This window comes from Chiroxiphia lanceolata, chromosome 3 (assembly GCF_009829145.1).
Source record: "Chiroxiphia lanceolata isolate bChiLan1 chromosome 3, bChiLan1.pri, whole genome shotgun sequence".
Classification (NCBI taxonomy): domain Eukaryota; kingdom Metazoa; phylum Chordata; class Aves; order Passeriformes; family Pipridae; genus Chiroxiphia; species Chiroxiphia lanceolata.
The window spans coordinates 40,465,485-40,489,553 of record NC_045639.1 but is presented as its reverse complement, the minus strand read 5'-3'; the positions used below and the strand labels follow the sequence as shown (position 1 = coordinate 40,489,553).

At 43.2% G+C, this 24,069-nt stretch overlaps 1 protein-coding gene across 2 annotated transcripts in view; it reads left to right on the top strand.

Annotated features, from left to right (window-relative positions):
• Nucleotides 1-24,069, top strand: part of SLC35F3 (solute carrier family 35 member F3) — a 171,184-nt gene that overhangs the window by 134,026 nt on the left and 13,089 nt on the right. For both annotated transcript variants that reach the window (XM_032683976.1, XM_032683977.1), the window contains one exon: nucleotides 23,835-24,054. In XM_032683976.1, the coding sequence (XP_032539867.1) occupies nucleotides 23,835-24,054 (220 nt within the window). The remainder of the gene's footprint in view (nucleotides 1-23,834; nucleotides 24,055-24,069) is intronic.

The window sequence follows — 24,069 nt, the reverse complement described above, 5'->3', positions numbered from 1 at the left end:
ACACTCATGTACAACCATTTCTGTATTTTCTAATGCTAGAACACCTTTGCAAATAGTAGCTTCTTGCCAGAGAATCTGATCCAAAATGGGGAAGGCAAGTAAAATCTAGTTTTGTTACGTTGTTTGCCTGCTTTGTATGGCAATTAGTGAAGACTGCTTCTCTTCAGCCTAACTGTGGAAAAGAAACAAGCCACCTGTTGGTTTGTTTGTCAGTCCCTCAGGTCAGGACTACAACTCAGCAAGTTTAAATGAAAGAGCGTCGTTTACTTTATGACCTTATGGTCATTGCCATATCATTTGGGTCTCTTGTCTTAGTCTACTGTGGCTGCCTCATCTGCTCCCTATTCCTTGAATCTCCCAAGTGTGCGCTTCCTCACCTAGAGCTGGGGTTGTGGTTTGTTAATTTATAAATTGTGTTCCTTCTCTTTGGGGCTGGGGACCTGTTTAGTCATTTACTGAAGCTGCTCATTTCACTACTCCAATGTGTCCTTCGTGTCTTCAAAAAACTTCCAGTGCCACAGCAAAACATTCAGATTCCTGCAGAGGGAGTGGACCTCTGGGAGCCTTATGTGAAAGATGGCATCCCCTCATCTCTTTCAACAATCACAAAAGTTAAACCTCAGGGGTCTCAAGTCACCATGAATGCCCTTTCATTGACAGAGTAGTATTAACCTTCATGTAGTAGTACATTGCTGAGATGAGGCACCCTGGATGGTATGAGTCTAGGTTCATTTGCTAGAGGAGGACTCTGTTCCGCTATGTCATCTGGCATTTGCCCTTGCGTTGCATCTAAAAATATGTTTTGCTTCACCAAAATACTGGGGTTTTTTAACTTAATGCTCTTCACTGTATCTATTGTAGAGGCCAGCCAGGCCACTTGAAAATTGTGTCCTGCTTTTTCTAGCTGAAACTACAGCTTTCTTCATTAGTCTGGCTTATTATGCTTTCAGCTGAAGTACATATAGATTTCCAAGTACAAAAAGATAATTCTCCTCTGAAGAAGTCTCCTATTCACTAGCCCACTAGAAAATAGCAAGAATTTCACCTCTATTTTCAGTACGCTTTAGTACTACCTGGAAGAAAAATGAAACTACAGCTTTGTAATGCTCTCTGATATTTTCACCGTCTAAAAAATGGTGTTCTTGTTAGACCATCTCACCATGATACCCTGAACATCAGGTCATAGAATCATGGAGTAATTCTCATTGCTGGGGATCTGGGGAGGGAGCTCTAGTCCAACCTGCTCAGCGCAGAGCCACATCATATCTGCTTTGTTATTTTGCTAATGGTTAGTGATCTGCAGACGCTGAAGGAGACATAACTATTATTAAATTTATGTGTGCTTCATTGCATCTTTTAATGTGCTGTCTCTAGGATACCCTAAAATTACGTGTACCAGAATGTATTGCCATGAATGGTACCCGTTCTGCTTCTGTTTGCCCCTTTTTGCCAGAGCCACCTTAAATATTTTTTCTGTCCTCAGGCAAGGATATGTTGATTTATTTTTTATTAACATTGAAATTTAAAAATAAATGGTATTAAGCCACTGTAATGAGAGCTTAACTTACTTTTAATAATCAAACAAATTTGCACCTAGCATTTTCAGTATTTCATTAAGTTCTCTATATCAGATGTGATGGGTCCAGGCAGCACTTGACCCTATCTGGAACAGCTCCACTGAGCCCCATGGCAACATGCTGATTTTGTTGTAGAATGGCAGGGATGTTAAAGATCATCTAGTTCCAACTTCCCTGCCATGAGCCGGGACACCTTCCACTAGACCAGGTTGCTCAAAGCCCCCTCCAGCCTGGCCTTGAACACTTCCAGGGATGGAGCATCCACAGCTTCTCTGGGAAACCTGTTCCAGTGCTTCACTATCCTCACAGTAAATAATTTCTTCCTAATTTCTATCAGAGAAGGGTCTGGCTCAGTGAATATTAAAAATATCAAGTTAACAGCTATTTAGATGTATTTTGTCTGGCAGAGAGAAGCTCAAGCTTTGACCAGACTGAAATTCACCCTACTCCTCCACATTCGTTTTTAAAAAGTGGCTTTTGATTCTGGAGAACTGAAGTAGGAAAACATAATGTTGAAAAATAGTGTGCCAGAAGAGGATACAGTGACATACAGCCACACGATCAGCTCCCTTCTGTTAACATACATGCAGACATGCCCTTGCTCATTAAATTTTTAGCAATTAAGGACAACCTTTTGAGAATCTTAAAGCATTTAACAAAGAGCTCTATTGATTTCATAGATTTTTTCAGACAACTTACAAAACTATGCTCTTCTGTAGTTCCAGATAGTTCCTATAGTGCCATAACTTTCTGCCTTGCCATGTTCCACGTGGATTTTTTGGTAGGGTTGTACTCTTGATCACGTAAGAGGTATAACTGTAGGGGGATATTTCAAAGGTCAGTTAAACCATGTATGGATAGGGGAAGGTGAGGAAAGAGCTGAGTGGCATCAAGCAGAATGAGTGAGGTGTTTGAAACGAGGTAGGTAGTTCCTATTAGTGTGCAACTGAGCTGTCAGGAGACTGAAAAAACAAGAACCTGAAGGAGTGGTTAGTGCATGCTTGGACATCAGAGATGGTGCGCCAAATATGATGTTTTGTGAAAGCAGGGTGCATGTGCTCCACTGAAATGTAAGATTCACGAGTGATAGTTCTTGCAGCTCTTCTGCAAGCTAAGCTGAATCAATAATTCCTATATGATTTCAGTGGAGAGTGTGGTTACCATAGTATTGCTCATGTATTGAGTCCTGTGGATGGCTGCAGGTTCTTACCTGGGATACAGCAGGGCTTGGTTTGGCTCAGCAGCCATCCAAGTTACAGGAGTCCAGATAAGTCACTCAGAACAACCTAGGGAAGATTTAATCATACCAGCAGCAGTTATTTCATGTGTTAACAGATTTGTTTCTTAACAAGAATGAACGTACAAATAAAATTTGCAAAACTGTTAAAGAAAGCTTCTTAGGGTCTTCTCAAAAGTGAGCAGAGAATTGGCTTTATTTTCAGGTAAGCAGGAGTCATAATGAGGACATTCCTCTTGCAAATCATGCCAGTTTTATGTATAGTTACTTGTGGACCTTACTTTTGGGTGGTAAGTTGCAAACTGTTGTCTGCTGCTTTATGTTTCTTGAGGTTTGTTTTGTTTTAAGGATTAAAAAAAAAAAAAAAATCAACAAAAAACAGCTGGCTTTCCGGATATGTTTGCAGCAAGAAACCAGAGACAAGTGGTTTCGAGAAACTGGAGACAAGTGTGTTTCCTCCATAGCAATTGTGCTAAAAAAATCCTGTTCTCTTTGTCAGTGTGTCTTCAGACACCTTCCACTATTATGCTGGTGGTATCTGGAGTCTCAAAAAGCCTTTCTCTAGTGTAGAACAGTGAAAAACCACAGATTTTAGGCACACATAGAAACATGTCACTAGGGATATTTGAGAGACAGATGACAAATAAAGTCTTGGTATCAATCTAATGTCATGGTCTAAGTGTGCAATGACAAATTATCCTTCCTGTAGTAACTCAGCTACTGAAGGCTACAGATGGGTTTACCTTCAGCAAAAAGCTCAGCTTTTGCATGCCTTTGGGCTAACAGCCATGACCACGCAGCTCCTCTGCGTGAAGCATGCTGATGGCATCTACTAGATGTTGTGCAGCTGACAGGAAAAGGATGCAATAGTTCATTAGTTTTGTCATTCTGTTTAATTCAGACATTTTCAAAAGGAATAGCACTGAAAGCTTTGTAGTACTGAAGGTGCATAATAATTGCATCAAAATTGCCCATCTGTGGCTAAAGCAAGATAATTGCCTAGGCGTATTCACGTTTGCAGAAGAGATTTTGAATAATAAGTGTTTATAAAGCCCTTCTGTCATCATGTTATCCAATCCTCACCAGTGAGCCAAACTCTCAGTTCATTTACACTCTTTTCAAACCAAAAATATCTCATGTTGGCACAGCTCTGAAGTGGGTGAAGATGAGAATCTGAACTAGTGGAAGTCACCTGAAATTGGCTCCCAGCTCCCCAGCAACATTTATGAACCAAATTGAAAGAAAGTAATCAGGAAACCCTGCTGATTCCTTGCTAGTGTTATTTTCTGTATCTTTAATAATTAATTTGACTAATTACTAAGGTTTAGGAGTGCCAGTACTGATTTCCAGTGATGCTGAGTGGCGCTCCTTCCTGTGGAGCAAAGCTTGTCAAAGGGTCAGAGCCACAAATAGGCTGAAACCTATACCCTGTCCTGCAAACAGCTATAAACATCTATGTGTGGTTTCCAGCAGACACTTCTCCCTCCTCAGGAGCCTCTCTTCTCTCTCAGTGGTAAAGCCTGAGTAAATCCATCCTCACAAACACAGACAGGCCAAAGATATGGTGGGGACCGACTGGCAGCAGCAGGTGAGATGCGAGCCCATCTTAAGTAGGTTTATCGTGGCTGATCTAACCTACTCCTGTAGATAAGCTCCTTAGAACATACTCAGCTCACCTAAGCCTTTGAACACAGTCCCTCTGTGCTTGGCAAAATGCAGAAGGCTGAAAGACATGTCCTGGTTTGAGTGCATGCTTACCTGGTCAAACCTCCTCCACAGGGACTCAGTTTATAACCACCGCCATGGTCAGGTGCTCTCTCTTTTTCTGGCAATTAAGATGCAAACAGCACTGACCAGACAAGATTTGTTGATGCAACTTTGTTGTCTTATGCTTCTCCAAGAATGAATTAGTTGATTTTTTCATTAGACTTGGTACAAATCATGCTGATGTCCTCAGTAGGACTGAGTGATTCCTAATAGCTGTTTTACAGTCTTCAGAACATATCTCATGCCTCTCCCATGCTCACAAGTGACTACAGCTGCTCGTTCTAGCCAAGCACTACACAGTGAACAAGTGTGGGTGATTTACAATGAGATGGAAAACTTCTCCAGCTAGATGCCAGGTTCACCTGCTTTCTGCCAGTGCATGCCACTGTTCTTTCTGCATGAACAGAGGAGCTGTCATTCCTGCTTTGGGATCCCTTCAGCAAAATAGCCTCCCCCATGGCCAGCTTCCCCTATAGATCTTCAGCTCGTAATTTCTTGGCGTTGTAGTGAGATTTCAGCAGGCTGTACCTCCTGGGTAGCCCAAACATGGCCGTGGCAAAGCTGACTCACTTTCCAGCCCTGGGAAAGTAGCCAGCAACCCTAGGAGATAACTAAGCTGGTGTCCCCAGCCACCTAGAGCCCTGCGCATCTCAGAGGTGCTTTGCCCACCTGCATTAGTGAGGTGCCCACCTGCATTAGTGAGGTGCTTCAGATCCCTTCCCTGCCATAACAGAGCCCTGACAGAGGAGCAGCACTCTTACTGCTAGGGATCCAGAAGACAGTAGGGTAGCAAAACAGGCATCACCTCTGCCAGGTTTCACCTCAGAGGCTGAAACCACAGTACTGTTGTCACTCTTCCTGGGAAACAGTCTGAAAAGAACTTCAGACATACCACTAAAATTAGTAACAATATGAACTACTGTTCAGTACATTTTTCTGTCTCTCAAGGGCTTCAGCTTATTGAGTAACCTCCCTCGCTCTCAATTTCATCACAGAACGTTAAGTTTTGAGAAAGGGCTGAGTTCAAACACTGAAGCTCTTTATTCTAGTTGTGTAGGTGCAGTATTGACAGAGCCAAATTTAACAGATCCCCCAGTGCACATTTACAGTAAAACAAGCCAGATTTTGTGATGTGTACCTTGGGGAGAGGAGGAGAGGGGGATGACAGATAGGGGTATCACAGGGCACTGTGACTCTGAATTACTCTGTTGTTGGGACTCGGTGAGGTGTCAGCATATCTTGGGTAGCATTTTTGAGGTTCTGCTGCTGGATTCTCTATTCTTACTGAAGACTGTGGTGAAACTGTAATGATTCAGTTGGAAGGAGTGGTGAAAGCTGTTGGAAATGTCTCCTTATGGTGGTTTTCATATATATATGTGTGTGTGTGTGTGTGTGTGTGTGTGTGTGTGTGTATGCACCATTTGAATACACATGCTGAGCCACTTTGTCCTTCAAGAACAGTGACATCCCAGAGGGGTAACAGGCTATTTTACTTTTGACAGTCTTCATACAGTGTTCTGCAGATCAGTAGCTCTCCTGTAAACTGCAAACTATTGAAAAAGAAAGGAAAATGAAGCCACAGATTTTGTGCTTTCTAGCTCTAGGGTAAATGTGGGGTCATGCCTTTGACTAGGGAGGAAGAATCCCCTTGCAAAACATGTATCTTACGTTGTGGGTCTTGATAGGACAGCACAGACTTCAGGATCAGACCCCAGTTTGTTTTCTAAGGGAGCTGACACCTGCCTTCTCACAGCAGGAAGGAGGCTGCTCATTCTCAAGCATCTGTCTGCAAAGCACTGCTTTGTGCTGCTCCAAAAATCCCTTCCTCCCTGCTTACAAGAAGAACTGAAGCCCCAGAGGGGGACAAAGCACACCCAGCACTCACTTAACCACAAGCCTGGTGGCTGCAGCACAGGGTGCCCTGACTGGCTTAGCACCAGCCCCCCCTCACCCCTGGCAGAGTCCCAGCTGTGTGGAGGGACTGAGCTGTGGGATAAACTCTCACCTTTATTTATACACTGCTTTCCATCCCACTCGTGTTCAGTATAAAATTAATGCCCTCAACAGACATCTTGATTCTCCATCCATGAAAATTTAAAAAACATCTTCAGCTTTTGGTACATGCTTCTTCCTCCACAGCCATACACAGAAACTGTTCCTACTTCCAAAAGGCAAAACACCCCTTCAAAAAGGTTTTTCTGCTCTCTCCTGGAGTGGAATCCCACCATGGCTGATGCCCTGTGCAAGAGACACTGTGCTTAACCTTCCTACATCTATTTTAAGATGCAAATTTGATCACCCATAATTCCTTCTGAAATCTGTGGGTGGTGACAGTCTTCAGCCCACTGGAAAAGTTGGTGCATTAGATACCTGAATATGAATTTATGTTTTTAATTTGGTATGATCCTCCTAGGATTTCAGTGTGAAAGTGGAGTAATCCAGTAATTTCTTGCATCTTGCTCATTTGTGCTGTCTGTGGATTATTTGTCAAATTTTTTTTTGTATTATATTGATGAGAAATGTAGTCAATCTCATTAACACTAAATCATTTGTCTCTGTCAAATTACTTTCTAGGATGATTTACACATTAAATGTGATGGTGAGCCATTTCTAACGTGTAAACCTCAATTTTCAGAGATCTCTGCGTATGCTCTAAGTTTCAATATCAGCCTCACATAAAACAAAATTACCCCATTCTGGCAGTGAACATGAGTAAAGATGGATATGGGAAGTTAGCAAAATAATAGTTTATTTGTTATTTCATAAATTATACTCCATAATTAGGCAAAACTCTCTTTTAAGAATGCATTGACCGTGTACCCTAAACTTTGTGTATTCATGTATGTTACATGTGCTATTGATCATGAAGAGAGAAGGTTAAATATATTTTTACTGAACAAGCTTAGCAAAAAAAATTAATATCAAACTCAAAGAGTAAGTATTATTAGATAGATTGTTTTTTCACTATGTACTTTCAAGATATTATTCCATGTTTTCATGTTGGGCAGCTGAAATATAATCTTGAAGCTGCCTTCTCAGCCTCTCTCACATGCTGGGATTATTTTAGTTTATGGCTCAGCCCACCTGCCAACTATTTCAGCTACTGGGATGCAGTGAGCTAATTAATGCATCCATCATCTTACACATTCTTCAGATGCCATGAGCAATAAGGAGACTTAGCCTTAATCTTAGTATTACTTTTTCTCACAGGCTCATGGCTCAAGGCTCTGTGGCTTAACTCAAACTCATACACATTTTCCTCGCTGAACTGTTCATTCATATATTTTTGTTCTCTATTTATTGACTTCTAATTCCCTTCCTCTCATAGTGTGCATGCTATATTAAATCTCCATTATCTAAGCCTTTGTCTCATTTTCCTTGCACACAGCCATGTAAGTATCTTTATTGCTTAATATTTGTATGAAATTAGCATCCAGCAAATCCTGACCTGCACCAGCTTGTGCTAGGTGCTTTTGCAGCAGGGAAACAAACACAGCACCTGTGCTACAGAATCTTCCGTCAAGGTTGAGGCACATATCTGCTAAAATCTGCTCTTTTCCATTTAACTGGAGATTGCTGACTTCTGCAGCTGCTGTTTGGCACGTTGTGGAGGAGGGCCATGGGCCCACAGTATCTGCCAAGGGAAGGTTGTGCCCAGAGAAGGGCAACAAAGCTGGTAACGGGGCTGGAGGACAAGAGTTAGGAGGAATGGCTGAAGGGGCTGGAGTTGTTTAGCCTGGAGAAAAGGAGGCTGAGGGGAGACCTTACTGCTCTGTACAACTACCTGAAAGAAGGTTGTAATGAGGTGAGTGTCAGTCTCTTCTACCAGGTTGCAAGTGACAGGATGAGATTAAATGGCCTCAAGTTGTGCCAGAAGAGGTTTAGATTGGGTGTTAGGAAAAATTTCTTCACCGAAGGGGTTGTCAATCATTGGAACAGGCTGCCCAGGGAAGTGGTGGAGTCACCATCCAAAGTATCCAAAAAATATGTGAATATGGCACTTGCAGACATAGTTTAGTGGTGAACACAGTGGTGGTACTACGTTGACAGTTGGACTTGGTGTCTTAGAGATATTTTCCAACCTTAATGATTCTATGATTCTTTGATTCTAAGGCTGAATAGAAGAATGAGGACATCAAGGAGATGCTTTTTTCACCCCTGCATGGACCTCCCCACAAGCCTAAGTAACAAAGTATGTGATGCAGTAGCACAACCTGGCAGGTGAACAGGAAGGGAAATAATTACAAATTTCCTTATAGATGGAGATAAACCCAGGATTTTCAAAAGGCGCAGTTTCTCTTCTGCCTGAGATCTGCCTTCTGTCAACATAATGCCTCAGTCTCACCCAGTTCATGTCAGAACATGACGTAAGGTGTCCAGATCTTATTAATGACAGTGAAAAAAGAAGCCCTAAGTGAGCAGCAGGCAAATGACAAGTCTAACTGTGAAGCTCCCCCAGAAAACTCGTGGCACTGAGCTCAGCCTGGCTTAGCTGGCTTAACCAAAAGTAGTTTATGAAATCCAAAGTCGAAAGAAATCTGAGTCTTAGAAAGATGTAAACCTGCTTTTTCAGATAAAGCCAACAAGCTATTTGCTTAAATTAATCCATGTCTGAACTTCAACTGAGGTAAGTTCTTATGGAGTATGTAGGCTGTGATACATCCCCAGCAGTAATTCTGTTAAATTTTTAACACCCCCTGCTGTGCATGTGTAAGGATTCACAGGCACACTGAAACAGGCCAGCTAACTGCTCCTTTCCTCTGCTTTTAACCACTTTCAGAACAGCACTGTGCCTCCTCCTCGCATGCTTTCTGTTATAAACCCAACCATTTTCATTTCCCAGACAATCCACTGTAGGTGGCTGCAATTGCATTAACCATAATTGCAACCAAAGGGTCTCCAATCCAAATTATTTAGCACATTCTGATGTTGGCCTCTGGAGCCACAGATCTGGGAGAGGGCCAGAAAAGCCATTTTACAATTATAATCTAAGTCACGGGCTTTAAAAAGAAGACAGGGCAGGCACACTCACAGGGCAGGCATTAATCATGGCTAGATAAAGTCCACTCCTCTCCTAGGTGGCAAGCTGCAAGGTTTCAGCAGGAGCTGACTCCTGCTGCAAGGACACCTGATGCTTTTTCCCTTCATAGTGCTTTTACCCTGTAATAGCAGGGAGCAGATTTTTCACTGTTCTCTGTGCAGCTGCTCTGGAAGCAGAATGGATGCTGGAAGCAAGGGTCACAAGGTCATTTTCCAAAATGAAGGAAGGAATAAGCATGTCACAGGAGTAGAAGATGGAAGACAAATGAGCCCAGTAATTTCGTATTTGGCAAATACTTGGCTCTCCTCTCTTCAGCTCAGCTTTCAGAACCAGCAAGCAGGAGGGAGGCTCATTGCAGAGCCCTTATCGTCTCTCTCAGAAAATCACAGTCCCACATTCCCTGTAACTCCTTCTACCCCTTTAATCCAGGAAGATGACATAAACTGCAGCTGTGTGTCACAAAGCTATTTCATTCTAGCCAAAAGTGAGTGCTGTAAAAGTGGATGTGCTGCACGCTTTACTGATGCAGATTAGAAGGAGCTTGACTCCTCTAGTCAAAGAACAGAAAATACTTTTGTGACTTTAATTTAGGTACACAAGGATCTTTCCTAATATTCTTAGGTTTTATTTTAGAAATCTTATATCATAAATGGATGTTCATCTGTGCTATACTCAATCCCATGGTATCTGAGCATCTAAATGTAAGAAAACTCTTTTAACACGCACTATTCCAGACACTTTCTTAAAGCCATTACCAGAGGCACATCAAAATGTAATAGCACAGAAGCAGATAATGGTCAGAACATTTCCAGCATGAAATGCATGATCTATTATGATAAGGGAAATCCAGGTTAAAAGCTGTCATTTTCATTTGGCAGTTTCAAATGTCACAGTCACATTTCTGAGAAATCCAGATACCATGTTTATGAGTCATGTCGGGTTTACTGTTAGCAGTCAGTCTCTGCCACTTGAAATCAAAGGCTCTTCTTGCAAGTCTTCTCTTGCTAGACAGTGTATTTTCACCCTGAATAATCTGGATTCTTCCTCTATCTGCTACACTAATTCTCAGAAGGTGGTGATACTGTTTTCTCTTCAGGAATGTAGTCTTAGGGAATCCTAGTCACCCTGTGGAACAGCACCATCACGGCATGGATGGATGGTTTCTTGTCCCAAATTTATCAGACCAAGCACGCACAGTGCACTCCTAGGGGATGGCAAAGTCCAAGCTAAGCTGTGCAGATAATCAGGAGTTTATGCCAGTGACTCATAAAAGGCGCTAGAGAGGTACTTGGGCTCTGCACTTAAACCTAAGCAGTTCAGTGCAGAGCAGTGCTCTAATTAATGAAATTGTAATTAATTTTCACTGCTTCTGAACTGCAGGGAGCTGCACTTGTGTTACAGGCTGAGTGAAGGTACATGGCTAATGCATCGAAGGTGGATGAAGCAGGAGAGCCAGAAGAGAAAGACAAGAAAGTGGCAGCTTGTTGTGGGAAATGGATTTCTTCAAGTGTGCCTCCACTGCCAGCAGCTGCCAGAGACAGGAAGGGCTTGGCTGGACCCAGGCTGGTAATTCCTGTGTGGTCCAGGTCCATCCCTTTACAGGTATCTCTGAATGAATGCTTTACTGACACAGATTGGGCAGAGAAGGCAGGGAAGGTTTATGCTGTATTATTATTTCAATAATTTTGATCCCAAAAAGACAAGTATGGCATTTGGACCAGCAGATGGGCTTTCCAGTTCATTAACTCAGGAGTTCTGCATCTGGTTATGAAAAGTTCCTGTGTTATTACTGTTGCAAATTAGGGCTCCTTTCTGTTTTTCAGTCTTTCACAAAGTAAATCTGTATGCTCAGCAATGGCTGAGTTGAAATCCTAATTTGTGGATTCACATCCAAGATCAGGATGGCACATAAATACACTAGTGAGGCACTAACTCCTCGTCGGGGCAGTTTGCAAAGTGCTTCTGAACAGACCTGTTTTCTTTGCACTGAGGTTCACACAAAGCAGAGCCAAAAGCAACCATTTAGTAGGCAATAAAAATATAAAAGAAAAAGAACAAGTACATAAAAAATGTCACTAGGAAGGAGAGCAGTGTGTGCTGTAACAGCCTTATCCAAACCACACTGACATTCCCCCCACACATGCACAGCCATGACAAGACCCAACTGCTTTGCATTTTCCTACTTCTGTGGCACCAGATCCTGGCCAGAGAATTTTGGTGCTTCACTGCCTCTTACCTTGTAAGAGTAAAACCTTAAAAATATAAAATATTTTATATAAATAATTTAACATTTTAAAACACACAGATAAGCATAGTATCTGTGAAAGGCTTCAGAGACTCAAAACAAATTTCTGCCTCGCCTCTGAAGAACAGCTGTGTTTCCCATCCAAACACATAAATAATAATGGTTAGCATCCTGTTCAGAGGAACTCTCATGGCTTCCAGCAGTTTTTAGTCACAAGTACCATTTTACTCCACCATCTCAGCTTCAAGTCTGGTTTTCACATGTGACAGATCTGAAACCACCCTTAAGTTCTGTTTCCTTCTACTTCTTGAGTATGTCTCACCACTGTTCTCATTTTAGTCTTTCCAGGGACTTCAAAGGGATTTCATTTTTTTATAACCTCTAAGCAGTATAATCACCTCAGTGCCCTAAACTTTTTGTTTACTTGTAGAATGAATCAATTTCTATCTGATCTTTCTCTTTTCTCTTACATTTCTTCTCTGTTCCTTTTAACATTGTGCCTGCTTTACTTCATCTTGAATGAAGCAATTGAGGGCTAATAACCCCATTAGGTATTTTAGTTCTTATTTTCTGTCAAATGAGGATGTCAGCTGAGAAGTCCAGAGTGGGACATTGACAACATCTGGAAGAAATGTCAATGCCAAATGTGGCTTCTCTAATACTCAACAGTTGAAGCACAGGGGTAACCCAACATGTGCCGCTCCACACTTTCAATAGAAACCAGAGAGGTAAATAAAGCTACACCATTCTGGAATTCAGATGAGCATAAGACTTAATAGCTTTGGCAGTTGACACCTGTTTTAGAGACATGCAACAATATGCATAACAGGGGCAGTGCAGTTCTTTGAATCAGTGGCATTGGTTTGCTGTTTCTCCTTCTTCTGGACCCGAAGTTCACACCAGCATCAGCAGGCAAGGCTCTCATGAAATTTGTCATTCCTGCCACTATTGGGGGATATCTGCATCTTGCTGTTTATGAGTTGCTTCATAGCTCTCTTGTCAGTGGCCACATCCCAGAGAAGATACATATGGGCATGTGTTTTCTAATAGCATATCCCTGGAGATACCTTTTCCACCCTGTGCATACCCAGCCTATAGGCAGCCCTTTCTCCTGTGCAAATGACACATCTCTCAAGGAAAGAATCAGCTGTAGCTCCTTTGGAAATGGAGGCTGCTGGCTTCAGCAGAGGAGGAAAGGCAACAGTACTTCTAGAATTCTGAAACCTCAAGGGCTTTTCACCTGGAGTGTCTGGGAAGTTGCAAGGAGATAATGGAAGGAGCTGGAAATTTTCTGAGCTGCCAGAGCAGACACAAATCATGTTCCTGGAGCTGCTCTGTGATAACTCAGTATCCTCCTTTTCTTTGGAGTGTATTAAGGAGGAAAGCTCATGGCCTTCAGAATGATGGAGCATGAAACTGAGATTCATCCTCTGAACCATGTAAGAATGCATGCCCCATCAATCTATTTGCATAAAAAGAGCTTGGAAGAAGAACCATGAAGATGTAGACCCCTCAGAGTGCAAGAAGACTGAAAGACAAATGTGGTTTGTATTCATCCTCTGGACCTACCTCTGGTGCTCAGAAAGAAAATGAAGCTGATGCTCTGTACTCTTATGTCTTGAGTCTTCAGAGAAGGTTTTGCTTTTACATAGGATCCTCGTGTAATACTGCATGTAATTTTACAGATTCCTTTGTAACTCTGAAAAGTAGGGAGGAGAAAATTCCTTAGAGACGAGGCTCCTGGACTGGCATGTTCATGGTCAGTTTTATTGTTTCTTTTAATATTTTCTACCAAGGGTCTTACTTATGAAGATAACTATAATCTATATCGCAAGGTTATGGAGGAAAAAAACTCTCCTACCTTTCTTCAAAGTTCTTTCTTGGCTGTGAAGCTTGGATCAGCAGTGCCTTTTATGCAGTCACATTGAAGAGTTGTTAAGGGATAATATAAAGGTTGTTTTTCTAGGAGGCATTTTGAAATTTTAAAAGCAATCTTGTTCCAAATGGATGAAGGGCAAAATCTAAGAGCATGCAGAGATGGGAAATGAAAATAAAACCACCTTTCAACTACAATACATTCTTGCCTATTATTTTTTATAATTTTCTGCTGATTTTGATGACTTCCATTATTTTCCACTATAGATTTAGTTAATATGCATTTGGAATTAAAAAGGCAAATTTCACTTAAATTTTTCAAATGAAACGATTTCAAATCTTCTTTCAGTATTTTTCTAAGCTTTTCTCTTAACCCGTCCCTTCTTCAGAAGCTTCTGATTCAGCGAGTAAGCATTTTGTTTCACTTCAAATGGAATGAAAATAAACATGTACAACTTTTTGTGCAACTTGTCCTACAACTTTCCAACCAACATTTTTAGAACAACATTGTAGAGGAGATGTTCCCCTCAAAAATCCAAACCACACAAGTTCCCACAGCTCTTCACTGCATTTATGTCTGCCTAACTCTTCATGAGTACAGTCTCTTGGAGTTTCTGCTACTGTGGCTCCATTTCTGCGCTATCCAGTTGTTCAAAAATACAGTGGGTGTCAGTACTTTTTAATTTGCATGTTTACTGTTCAAACAACAAAGTGCTTATATGGGAAGCCAAAAATTTTCTGTTTCTCTTGGACAACAAGTAATTAATTTTCAAACCATTCTCAGTTATTGTATGCTATTTGAGTGACCTGAGTGTTCCAGTAGCACAAAGGAAAGCATTCAGTTTTTGTTACCTATTGCTCTGATTTTACCATTTTTTCTAAGGTGTCATACAAATTTAATACAACCAGCAACAGCAATGTATTGTGGAACATGTTTTCTGAAGGACTAACCTATTGGGAGAAAAGTCAAAACAAGTAAAGCTGTTTAAAAATTTGAATCTCAGAAGTGCTGGACCTCATATTTTCTAACACTCCCCTTTTGGCACAGAACTCATTAGCTGTACTTCTTCACCTCATGTGACATAGGACTTCTGAGTTTCTTAATCTCTTGCAGGGTGCTTTTCGAATAGCACTCTGAAGGGTGCTGTTCTATCAGGCTCTGGGATGAGGGTAGATGCCATCACAGAGACTGCCTCATTCCACTTGCTGTGCTGCTCTGTCTGGGATTGGGATGGCATTGCTGAAGGACAGAGTAAGGGAGTACAGGGCAGAGGGTGCTCTGGTTTCTTGCTAAATGAACACCAGCAGTGCAACTAAGAAGACAAACAAACTTCAAACAGAAAAGATTCACCTGTTCTTGAGAGGAGGTACTCTAAAAATGAAAAGATTATTTCCCTTCTGTATCCCGTTTACTTAATGCATCTAGGGGCAACTTGTGCGTTGTAAATGTCATCTTCTCTGTTATGTCAGTGAACTCTCAGCTTTCTTTTTTTGTATAACTTACTTTCTTTTCATAGACTGCCAAGTTGATGGTGTCTCTTTTGGTATCTCCTGACTCACATGCCTTCTTGTTCCCAGCTGTCCCCTGCGAACAGTATCCTGTCATGGTGCTGAACAATTAGTACTTAGCTATGAAGTTGATTTATGATGTAGTGAGGATTTACGGAACAAATAGATAATGCCCATGGCCCAAGGCTGGAAGGACTGGCAGGGCTTTCTCCATCTGGAACTATATCTCTATGCAAAGTCTCTCTGGTAATCCACAGGCATAAAGGTCCAAATTACATGTGTGTGTGAGGGTGTATATATATGTGTGTGTGTGTGTGTGTGTGTGTGTGTGTGTGTGTGTTCTAGATACATGCTCCAACATATATATATGTGTTTCAGAAACAGTTCTCTCAGGTGTTTGCATAGCCAATTTTATCACCTGAGACATTTATCTCCTCCTTGTATTGCCTCTTGTCTTGTTCCTTCCTTCTCCCAAGACACAACAATACTGTTCCCCCTCCTATCGGCACCCTGCTGCTGTATCAGCAGAGTAAAAAAAACTCCATTACCAGAAACCAAGACAGTAGCTATTAGAAAAGCATTTTATTCTTACATGCTTTTTTTGTCTGCCTATACCAACCACTACAAAAATCCAATTCACAGGAGACCAGCTGGCCAGCTTCTCCTGAAAGTTTCATTTTGACTATTCCAAAAAGTAGTAAGTGGTTCAGGTCACAGCTGAAGAGGACAAGTTGGATATAAATCACATCAGGCCAAGCTTAAGATATCCACAAGCGATCGCTGCACAGTTTCAGACTCTGCAGGCCTTTCACACCCAAAACATCCACTGACGTCAATGGAAATTTTGCATGATGACGGAGAGCAGTGATCATGTTGACTCCGGCAGTCAAAGCCTTGAGAGCTTAATGTTTAGGTTTTCTCTGCCTCAGTTTGTATATGCTGTCCCTCACCACACAGTGAATGCTGCACAAATGCTTGACTGCATTTACCTCAACACAGCCCTGGGAAATAACAGAGTCTGTACCCTCATACCCCACTACTGAGCTGAGGAGGGACAGGCTGGCTGGGGGACTTGTCCAAGCTCACACTGGGAAATTGTGATAGACCATCACCAGAGACCTCAAATTTGGCCCTCTGACACTCTTTGCAGTGCTTTCCCTGAGAGGCTTTTCACCTTTTCAGTAACTGAAGTGTAGCATTGCTTAAAGTGCCTTCCAAACTACTGGGGCCTGCAGTGGAATAACTCTACTTGGGTTATATTAAAAACAATGTGGGTTTGTGGTTTGCTTTTTTTCCCAGAAAATTTTGATTAACTAACCTTTTAAAGGCCAGCATTAGCAAACCCATTCATGCAGGACACAGGTTAGGTATGACTTTGGTGCCATTGCATCTCCCAAGCCACCCAAAACACAGCCCCAGCTTTTCAGTGGAACATCCACCTGCACTGGGCAAGGAAAGAGGCCCTGAAGCAGTTGGGGTGCCCTTCCCAAGGGCTGGGGTGTGTTCCACTGTCTGGACCCAGTGCACTGGGGATGTTGGGTTGGTGCTGCCAATGGGCTGTGCTGCTGCGCTGCTCCCTGCCCACAAGAAGCTGCACCTGCAGAAGTGAGAGGCTTTCCCTGCAGGCAGGCAGGCAGAGCCCTAAGGGTTTTTCCAATCCCAACTGCACAGGATAAAAGTGAGGAGTAAGATCCTCCAGGGGAACAGTCCCTCTGGAGACTTAGCAGCCCCAGGCCACTTCCACCTGACTGGTAAAGCAGGAGATCCTAAGGAAGGTCTGAATTCATCAGCACTCAGTTGCCAGAAGCAGTCAGAATCCTGTTTCTGAGGATGGTGGCAGTCATTAGGTGCATGGTCCAAGCAGAAGTGTTCCTGCTAGGGTCACACTGCTCACCAGCCAGTCTGCTGGGATGAAAATTCTTGCAAGTGCCTGAAACACCGTAGCTATGTCAGCCTGCTCCTTGAACTGCACGTTCTCTGTCCTCATCACTCCTTGATGAATCCAGGAGGAAGAAGAGGTAATGTAGCACAGCTTTTAACCAGCAATGGTCATCCTAAAATTTGATGGCCAGCCAAAGTCACAGCACAAATTAGATTTAAAGAATCAATGTGATATTTGCTCTGGGCAGGAAGGCTGTTGTAAGGGCAGAGTTACATTCCTCATTAGGAATTCCCTGTTTCATTCTTGAGCTTTTTTGAACTCTTGAGTAAATACTGTCTGGTGACTTGCTGCTCCTCATTTTCTCACCTTGCTTCATAACTCCCTAAGGATTGTCATTAGCTTCAGTACTGCTCCTCACACCCTGTCATGGCTGCCTGTGCCTGCCTGTACCTGGTGCTGTTGGAGTTAATGGTCCTCTCTCTGTACTTTGTTTGGCCATGGTGGTGGGTCCCAGCATACTCTTCCTCCATCACACCCCCTGTACCCATGAATCAGTTCCGTCCAGCTCATCCTTCAGCCCTGCCCCAGACACCAGGAGGAACTATCCCTCTGCTTGCACCAGTCCCACTGGCTTGCACGCCAATAATCCCCAAGCACCTGTGAAGCTTTCAGTCCCCTTGCTGCCCCTTTCAGCTTCAGGCACTGCTGCTGTGGAGGGGAGTGCCCAGCCTAAGTACCTCCTGGCCACTGCTCTGGTGGGCTCTGATGAAGATTTGAGGCCAGTCCTGAGTGCTACACAAGACTAAGTCAAGGATTGTGTTTCCTCATGGGCTCAGTAACAAGGTGGTCCACAAAAAAGTCTTTGAGTGTAACTAAAAAACTCATCTCTGTTCAGGTGTGATGCCTGCCTTGTCTGTGGGTGTTTGGAGCTTGCACATAGCAACAGTCTTACATTTTATTTGTATGATGCCAGTTGTCTAGCAGAGTATAAAGCACTTCAGGGTCTGTGTACCTCTAGGATGTAAAGGCAGAAAACGTTGGATAATGCATAACTTCAGCTGTCTGATCACTGAGTGCATGTTGTCACATTAAAAGCTGCTTCTTACCAGGAATACTTCCTGCATTTTCCAAAATGACACATTGCCTCTGGCTGGACCCAAGACCCACAAATGCTAGCCTGTCCCATGCAGCAATCTGATGGCACAACTTTGGTGGGACCACCTGGCTGCTGTGATAACACACTCCAGAGTGAGTTCAGCTTGCCCTGGTGTTCATGAACAGGTGTGACTCTGCAGGAAATCTGCTGCAATGTCTGCTCACACTGCTACCGCCACTGCTGTTCCTCTGAGGTGCCAGCAGTGCAGTACTGCTGCTGCTTGACTTTACCTTCTCCCTAAGCTTTTCCCAATGTCCCATCTGAGATGGCTGGTGGTTCTGCACCCACAAAAAGAAACAACCTAGATGCAAAACTACAGTGTGTTCATGTGTAAAAATTAAATGAAATAGTCATCCTAATGCATTCCATTTCCTGCAGCCTTCAGTGGAAATGGCAGATGCAAACCAAACAGGTTTAGTGCCCCAGGCACAGCAAATTGTGGGATGGAGGATCACCCTGCAGGAGAAGCTGCAGGCATTTCCTTTGCTTCTGCAGCCCAAAACTCCCACCATGGCGTTTTGCTAAGGCAGTTTACAGTATATGACTCTTCCCTGTGGTTTGGTCTTGTTCTTTTAAACTTTTTTTTAATTTAAATGTTAGTCTAAACAGTTTCTCATTAAGACTTCTGAGTCTGTGCTAAGACTTGTCTCAAAAACGTGTATTCAGGTGGTTTGTAAGATTTTTATTATTTGCTTCTTTTGGAGCCATTCTGGTGTATTATGTAAATCTCATTTCCTGGGACCATTTATTGTGCAAACGCCTAGTTTGGCACGTGTGCAGTGCTGAGCAAAACCAATTGCATCTGTCTCTCTAGTTCTGAGAAGTTCAGTCTGGAGATTTCTTTGTTCCATTCAAGAGAAGACAATTTTCTCATTCCATTGCCTATCAGAATACATTTTCTGCAAATGAGCAGGAAACTCCCAGAAGAGATAAAGTTTAAAGGCAGAACATTAGCCCCAAACCAAGTGTAGAAACTAGTAATGGTCAATTGCAGATGCAAACATTTAAAAGTAGCAGCTGGATACTTGATTGGCTTCTATGGCAATTTCTTGCATTTAATAACATGCTTACAGAAAAATCTGTGTGGGATGATGGGTATTAAAAAGCCACTAGAGTATTTTAGATAAGACAGCCCTTGCCTCCAACTCCAGAAACCAATGCTGTCACCAGGGCTGATGTTACCTCCCAGGCTGCAGGGCTGCCATTTCTCATTAAGCAGGGAAAGAGAGACTGAAGGGCCAGAGTCTTCAGCCCTAGTTCAGTCCCCAGTACAGACAGACTGGACTGGATAAGTACATGTCTGAGGAGTGACAGGTCCTTGGCCACGGGCTGGGGCATTCCTCAGTAGCAGTGCAGGCAGCAGGGCAGGTAAAGGGCACCAGCACACCCAGGACAGGTCTCAGACCTCTGCCACATGGAAGCTGAGGAGAAGCTTGTGCCTTCCCAGCACTGGGAAGCAGTCTCCTGAGGAAAGCTGGAAGCAGTAGTGTACAGGTTTTGTTGCAGGAGCCTCAGACCAGCAGGGCAATAAAAGCCATGTCAGGAGTCCTGGGCAGGTCTCTGCAAAGTGCTGAGGCTAGCAGATTTATTCACAGCCTTTTATGATCTGGGACACACCACAGGAGCCTCCGTGCAACTGTTCTTCTGGCACGTTAACCTGTGGTGACTCAGGAAAAAGGCGCTCCAGGACTGTCTTGATAAGTAACAGGAGCTGGCTATAAAATAAACTTGCAGGAGAAGCAAATCTCCAGCTCTCTGAAGGTGCAACCAACAGGCGGCCCTCACAGGGACTTCGCCTTTCCGTGCCACAGCTTGCACATCTGTAAAGTGAGTTTCATAAGCTCACCGTTTGCTTGCACTGCTTTGAAATATATCCACCTGAGAGGCTGATTTTGTAATGACTGCCCTTTGGGTCAGCACTGGCTCAAGCGTGAGGGAAGCGGAGCTGGAGGCATGATCCTATTTTCTGGGAAACACATCATATACTTTCCTGGAGAGCATTTTTGAGGAATATATTGGACTAACTTGTGGGTTTTGCCTATACAGCACTCATACCTACTTCCACTTGTGAACTTAATGCATGAGAGATACTGTGGCCCTAACAGGATGAATTACAAAAAAAGTCCTTGAATTTTTTTTCACTGGGAGGAATTAAACTTGAGTTTAGTTTCCTTCCCTCTTATTGCAGCCAGGGCATCTTGTCTGTCTTCTTTGCTACAACTGGCTTGTGAGTCCTCCCAAAAGACATGGCATGACATTTTAGTCCATGTCTTTTTTTTTTTTGTACACTGAACAGAAAATGTAAGACTGTTGCACATCTGCAGATTATTTATCCATGCCGCCCTAATTGGTGCAGGGATTAGCAAAACATGTTTTGCCTGCCAATCTCTAATCAAGAAGACAGACTCACTGGCACGGTGGTGGCTTTGCTGTGCTCCAGGGAGATGATGCTCACTCTGCTGAAAATTAGGAGCAATTTAGCTAAATTCAATTTGCAGGTACAGACCTTGCAAGGTCAAAGTAAGAAGCATAGTCTACAAAGAAAAAATATCACCCGCTAAGACCAACAGCAGATCCAGACCTGGTTTGAAGAAGAAGGCTACAGTATGAGCAATGAGACAATGAAAAAATTTTAACAAATGTTAACAGTCTGGAAAGGAGAAATAACTGGCCTGTACAAAGTATTCCCTTAGGAAGTATTTCCTCCCAGAAATTTTCTACTTTGCTGCATCTTTTCCAAAGATGTAATGGCAGATTCAATGGTTTACTAACCTTTCTAGCATAGGTTTGTTCTGCAGGGAGTGTCAAGAGTCCAAACCCCTGGCCTGAGTACTATGGGTACTTTGTCTGGTTCCTGTCTACCTTTGCCTTTCATAGGTGGGATTTGTTTCTTCAAAACAGGGGCAAAAAGCATTCCTTCTAGTATTGGCAGAATTTTATGCATTCTTTTGTTTTGTATGAGGTTCAAAGCAGTGGAGAAACATCCCAACCACCTAGCAATGGTTAAAGACAAAACAGGCAGTGGAAGATATATATATAGTGTTAAATATATAATTGAGAACTCAATAGGGGGAAAATGGAGCTCTACTGTCATATTTTATTTGCAAGTTTTATTTGACTGCAACACCTGCTTTCAATATGATTAATTCTTACGTAGCATGCCATTTTGGCACTGACAACTTCTGATATACTTCACTGCAGATGCTTGGTTACAATGACAGAGTTATTTTGCTAGTATTGTGCTGGAGACAGGCCTAATCAGGTAGAGCTAATTTGCAATTTGCTGGATTAATGAAGATATACACTAAAAAGAGTATGAGGAAGAACAAGAACTACTACACAAAAGATTAACAAAACCAGCAAACAATTTAGAGTAAAAACACAGAAAGATCGCTGTGCTTTAGGCTTTTCTGTAGCATCTTTCACTCCAGCACTACGGTTCCTGTAGTACCATAGCAGCTACATGCTGTTCCCAAGTGACACTACGCATTTCCTTCAGACCAAGTTGATAGGGCACCCTGTGACAAACAGCAGGAGACCAGAATCCCCATCTGGGAGAGAGGACTAGAGTCCAGCCAGTGCTGGTCAGGACACGCTAAGTCCTGCTTGGGGGTTTGTGCCACAGCGGCAGCAAGGTGGGTTCACTTGTGCTGTGTGTTTCCCACTGCTTTATTTTATACCTATAAGCAAGTTTTCATCTGCCCCCACTGCTGTCTTCCCATGGAATAGGTTAGCCTGAAAGCCAGGCAGCCACTTCTGCTCCCAGATGCCACCCATCCCAGTTGGCATTCTGAGGAAGAGAAGTGCGACCAGGCCAAGTTTCTGCCCATCTTTCTCTTCTTCACCATTCCATCTACCCTGACATACAGCAAGGATGTTTTCTGCGGCAGCCACCTCAACAACACCCCACGGCAGCCACATCCACTGCGGAACATCACACTGGAAACACTTCTCAAAAGCCACATGTAACCAGGCTGCAGTGCTCTCAGTTTGCATGTAGACCTCCTCCCCACAGTGCAATCCCGCTGTTTATTTCAGTCATGAGCCTTCAGACTGTCTGTGAACATGGATATGAACACTTCTGGGTGGAAGCAAACTTTTCTGTATTGCTGCTGCAGCAATTAAGCCAGAACATTTCTCTTTCAGTATCCTTCCTTTGACATTTCCATTTCATTCTTACACAGACCTTGGCTAATGCCTTTTTTTTCTTTTTAAACCAATTGCTGTGATTACAATGGAGCACTAGCTCATGATGGCAGAATCAAGAAAAATAATGCAGGAAGATTTATCTCAAAAATACGGCATTACACCTTGCCATGCCACAGCTTCTTGCTATCTGCTGCCACCTTATCTGAGAACAGACCAGCAATTGTAGGAATTTACTCCTCACACAGAGGATTGCACAAAGTAAGGAATGAGTGGCTCTGCAGGGCAGCTTCCTTGCCTAGGAGGAGCCATGCTTGTCATGACCTGGGTATGCACAGGGCCGGGGCACATCTGAGCTTTACATCAGCTTTTCCCTATAGCCTCTCTGGCTGTTGTCCACACCCATAGTCCTGCTGCTCTGTAGGCAAAGCACAGTGATCCCAGCAAACAAAACTGTATTGGCAAGGGAGCAGCAGGTTGAGATGGTAGGTGAGAGCAGCAGGTGCAGGATTTCTGGTAATGGGGACAGGAGTAGGTTTGACCAGTCTTCAGTGACAATTTCTCTTTTAACACAGTGAGGGGGATTTCTCCTTCCAGACGTGCACTGGATGTGCACGTGTCTGTGCTGGGCCTGGAAATTGGTGGACAGCAGGAACAGCTGCATTCAAATGTTCTGTCAAAATATTCAAGCTGATAGTTGATTTTTCTGGAGTAATCCCTGACTGTTTTGGGCTTACAGTGTAGGTTAAATCACAGTCCTGCCTCGCTTCCCATAACTATTTATCTGCTGTTACTCATGGACAGCTCTTCATCAAATGCTTCCTGGTACGGCTTCACAAGCTGTGCTATAGCACCAAGGAAAATCAGATTTCCCAGTCAGCAGTAGCAAACCTGGGGACACAATTATTTGTGAGAGTTTTATTGTACGGCACATAGTCATTCTGGTGTACAAGCCCCACAGTAGCAGATCAGATGGGCACCAGCTTCCCGTGGCTGCAGCAGGAGCAGGGAGCTAGGGGCTTTGCTGCCAGCCCTGGCTCCTCAGCATCCTGATGCCCACAGGGGTGAAGGGAGGAGGATGACTCCATGCTGCTACTTCAAGATGTTCACTGTGAAGAGACTGATGATGAGAGTGAGATTTCATCTCCTGTCATCACCTCTCCCCTTGCTCCTTCTTTGCTGTCCCTCCCATGTTTGCAGCCTCTGCCTGTTTGTACCCTGCGCAGGTGTTGGCTGCTGCAGCAGAAGCTGAAACTTGTTTTTCTTCTCCTCTTTAAGGTGTGTGCCCTTCTTTCCCCAAAGGAAATGAAGAGAAGCAAAAAAGCAAAAAAACCCCATATATTTGCTGCAGACTGTGACTGGCATATGTAATAACACTGCCTTTCTCTCCTTGTTTTAGGGAGTGCTGTCGATTTTTTGGAGACAATGGCTTGACTTTGAAGGTGTTTTTTACCAAGGCAGCACCCTTTGGTGTTCTTTGGACACTCACAAACTACCTTTACTTACATGCAATAAAGAAAATAAACACTACGGATGTCTCCGTGTTGTTCTGCTGCAACAAAGCTTTTGTGTTCTTGCTTTCATGGATCGTTCTGAGGGACAGGTTCATGGGAGTGAGGGTAAGTGACTCCTTA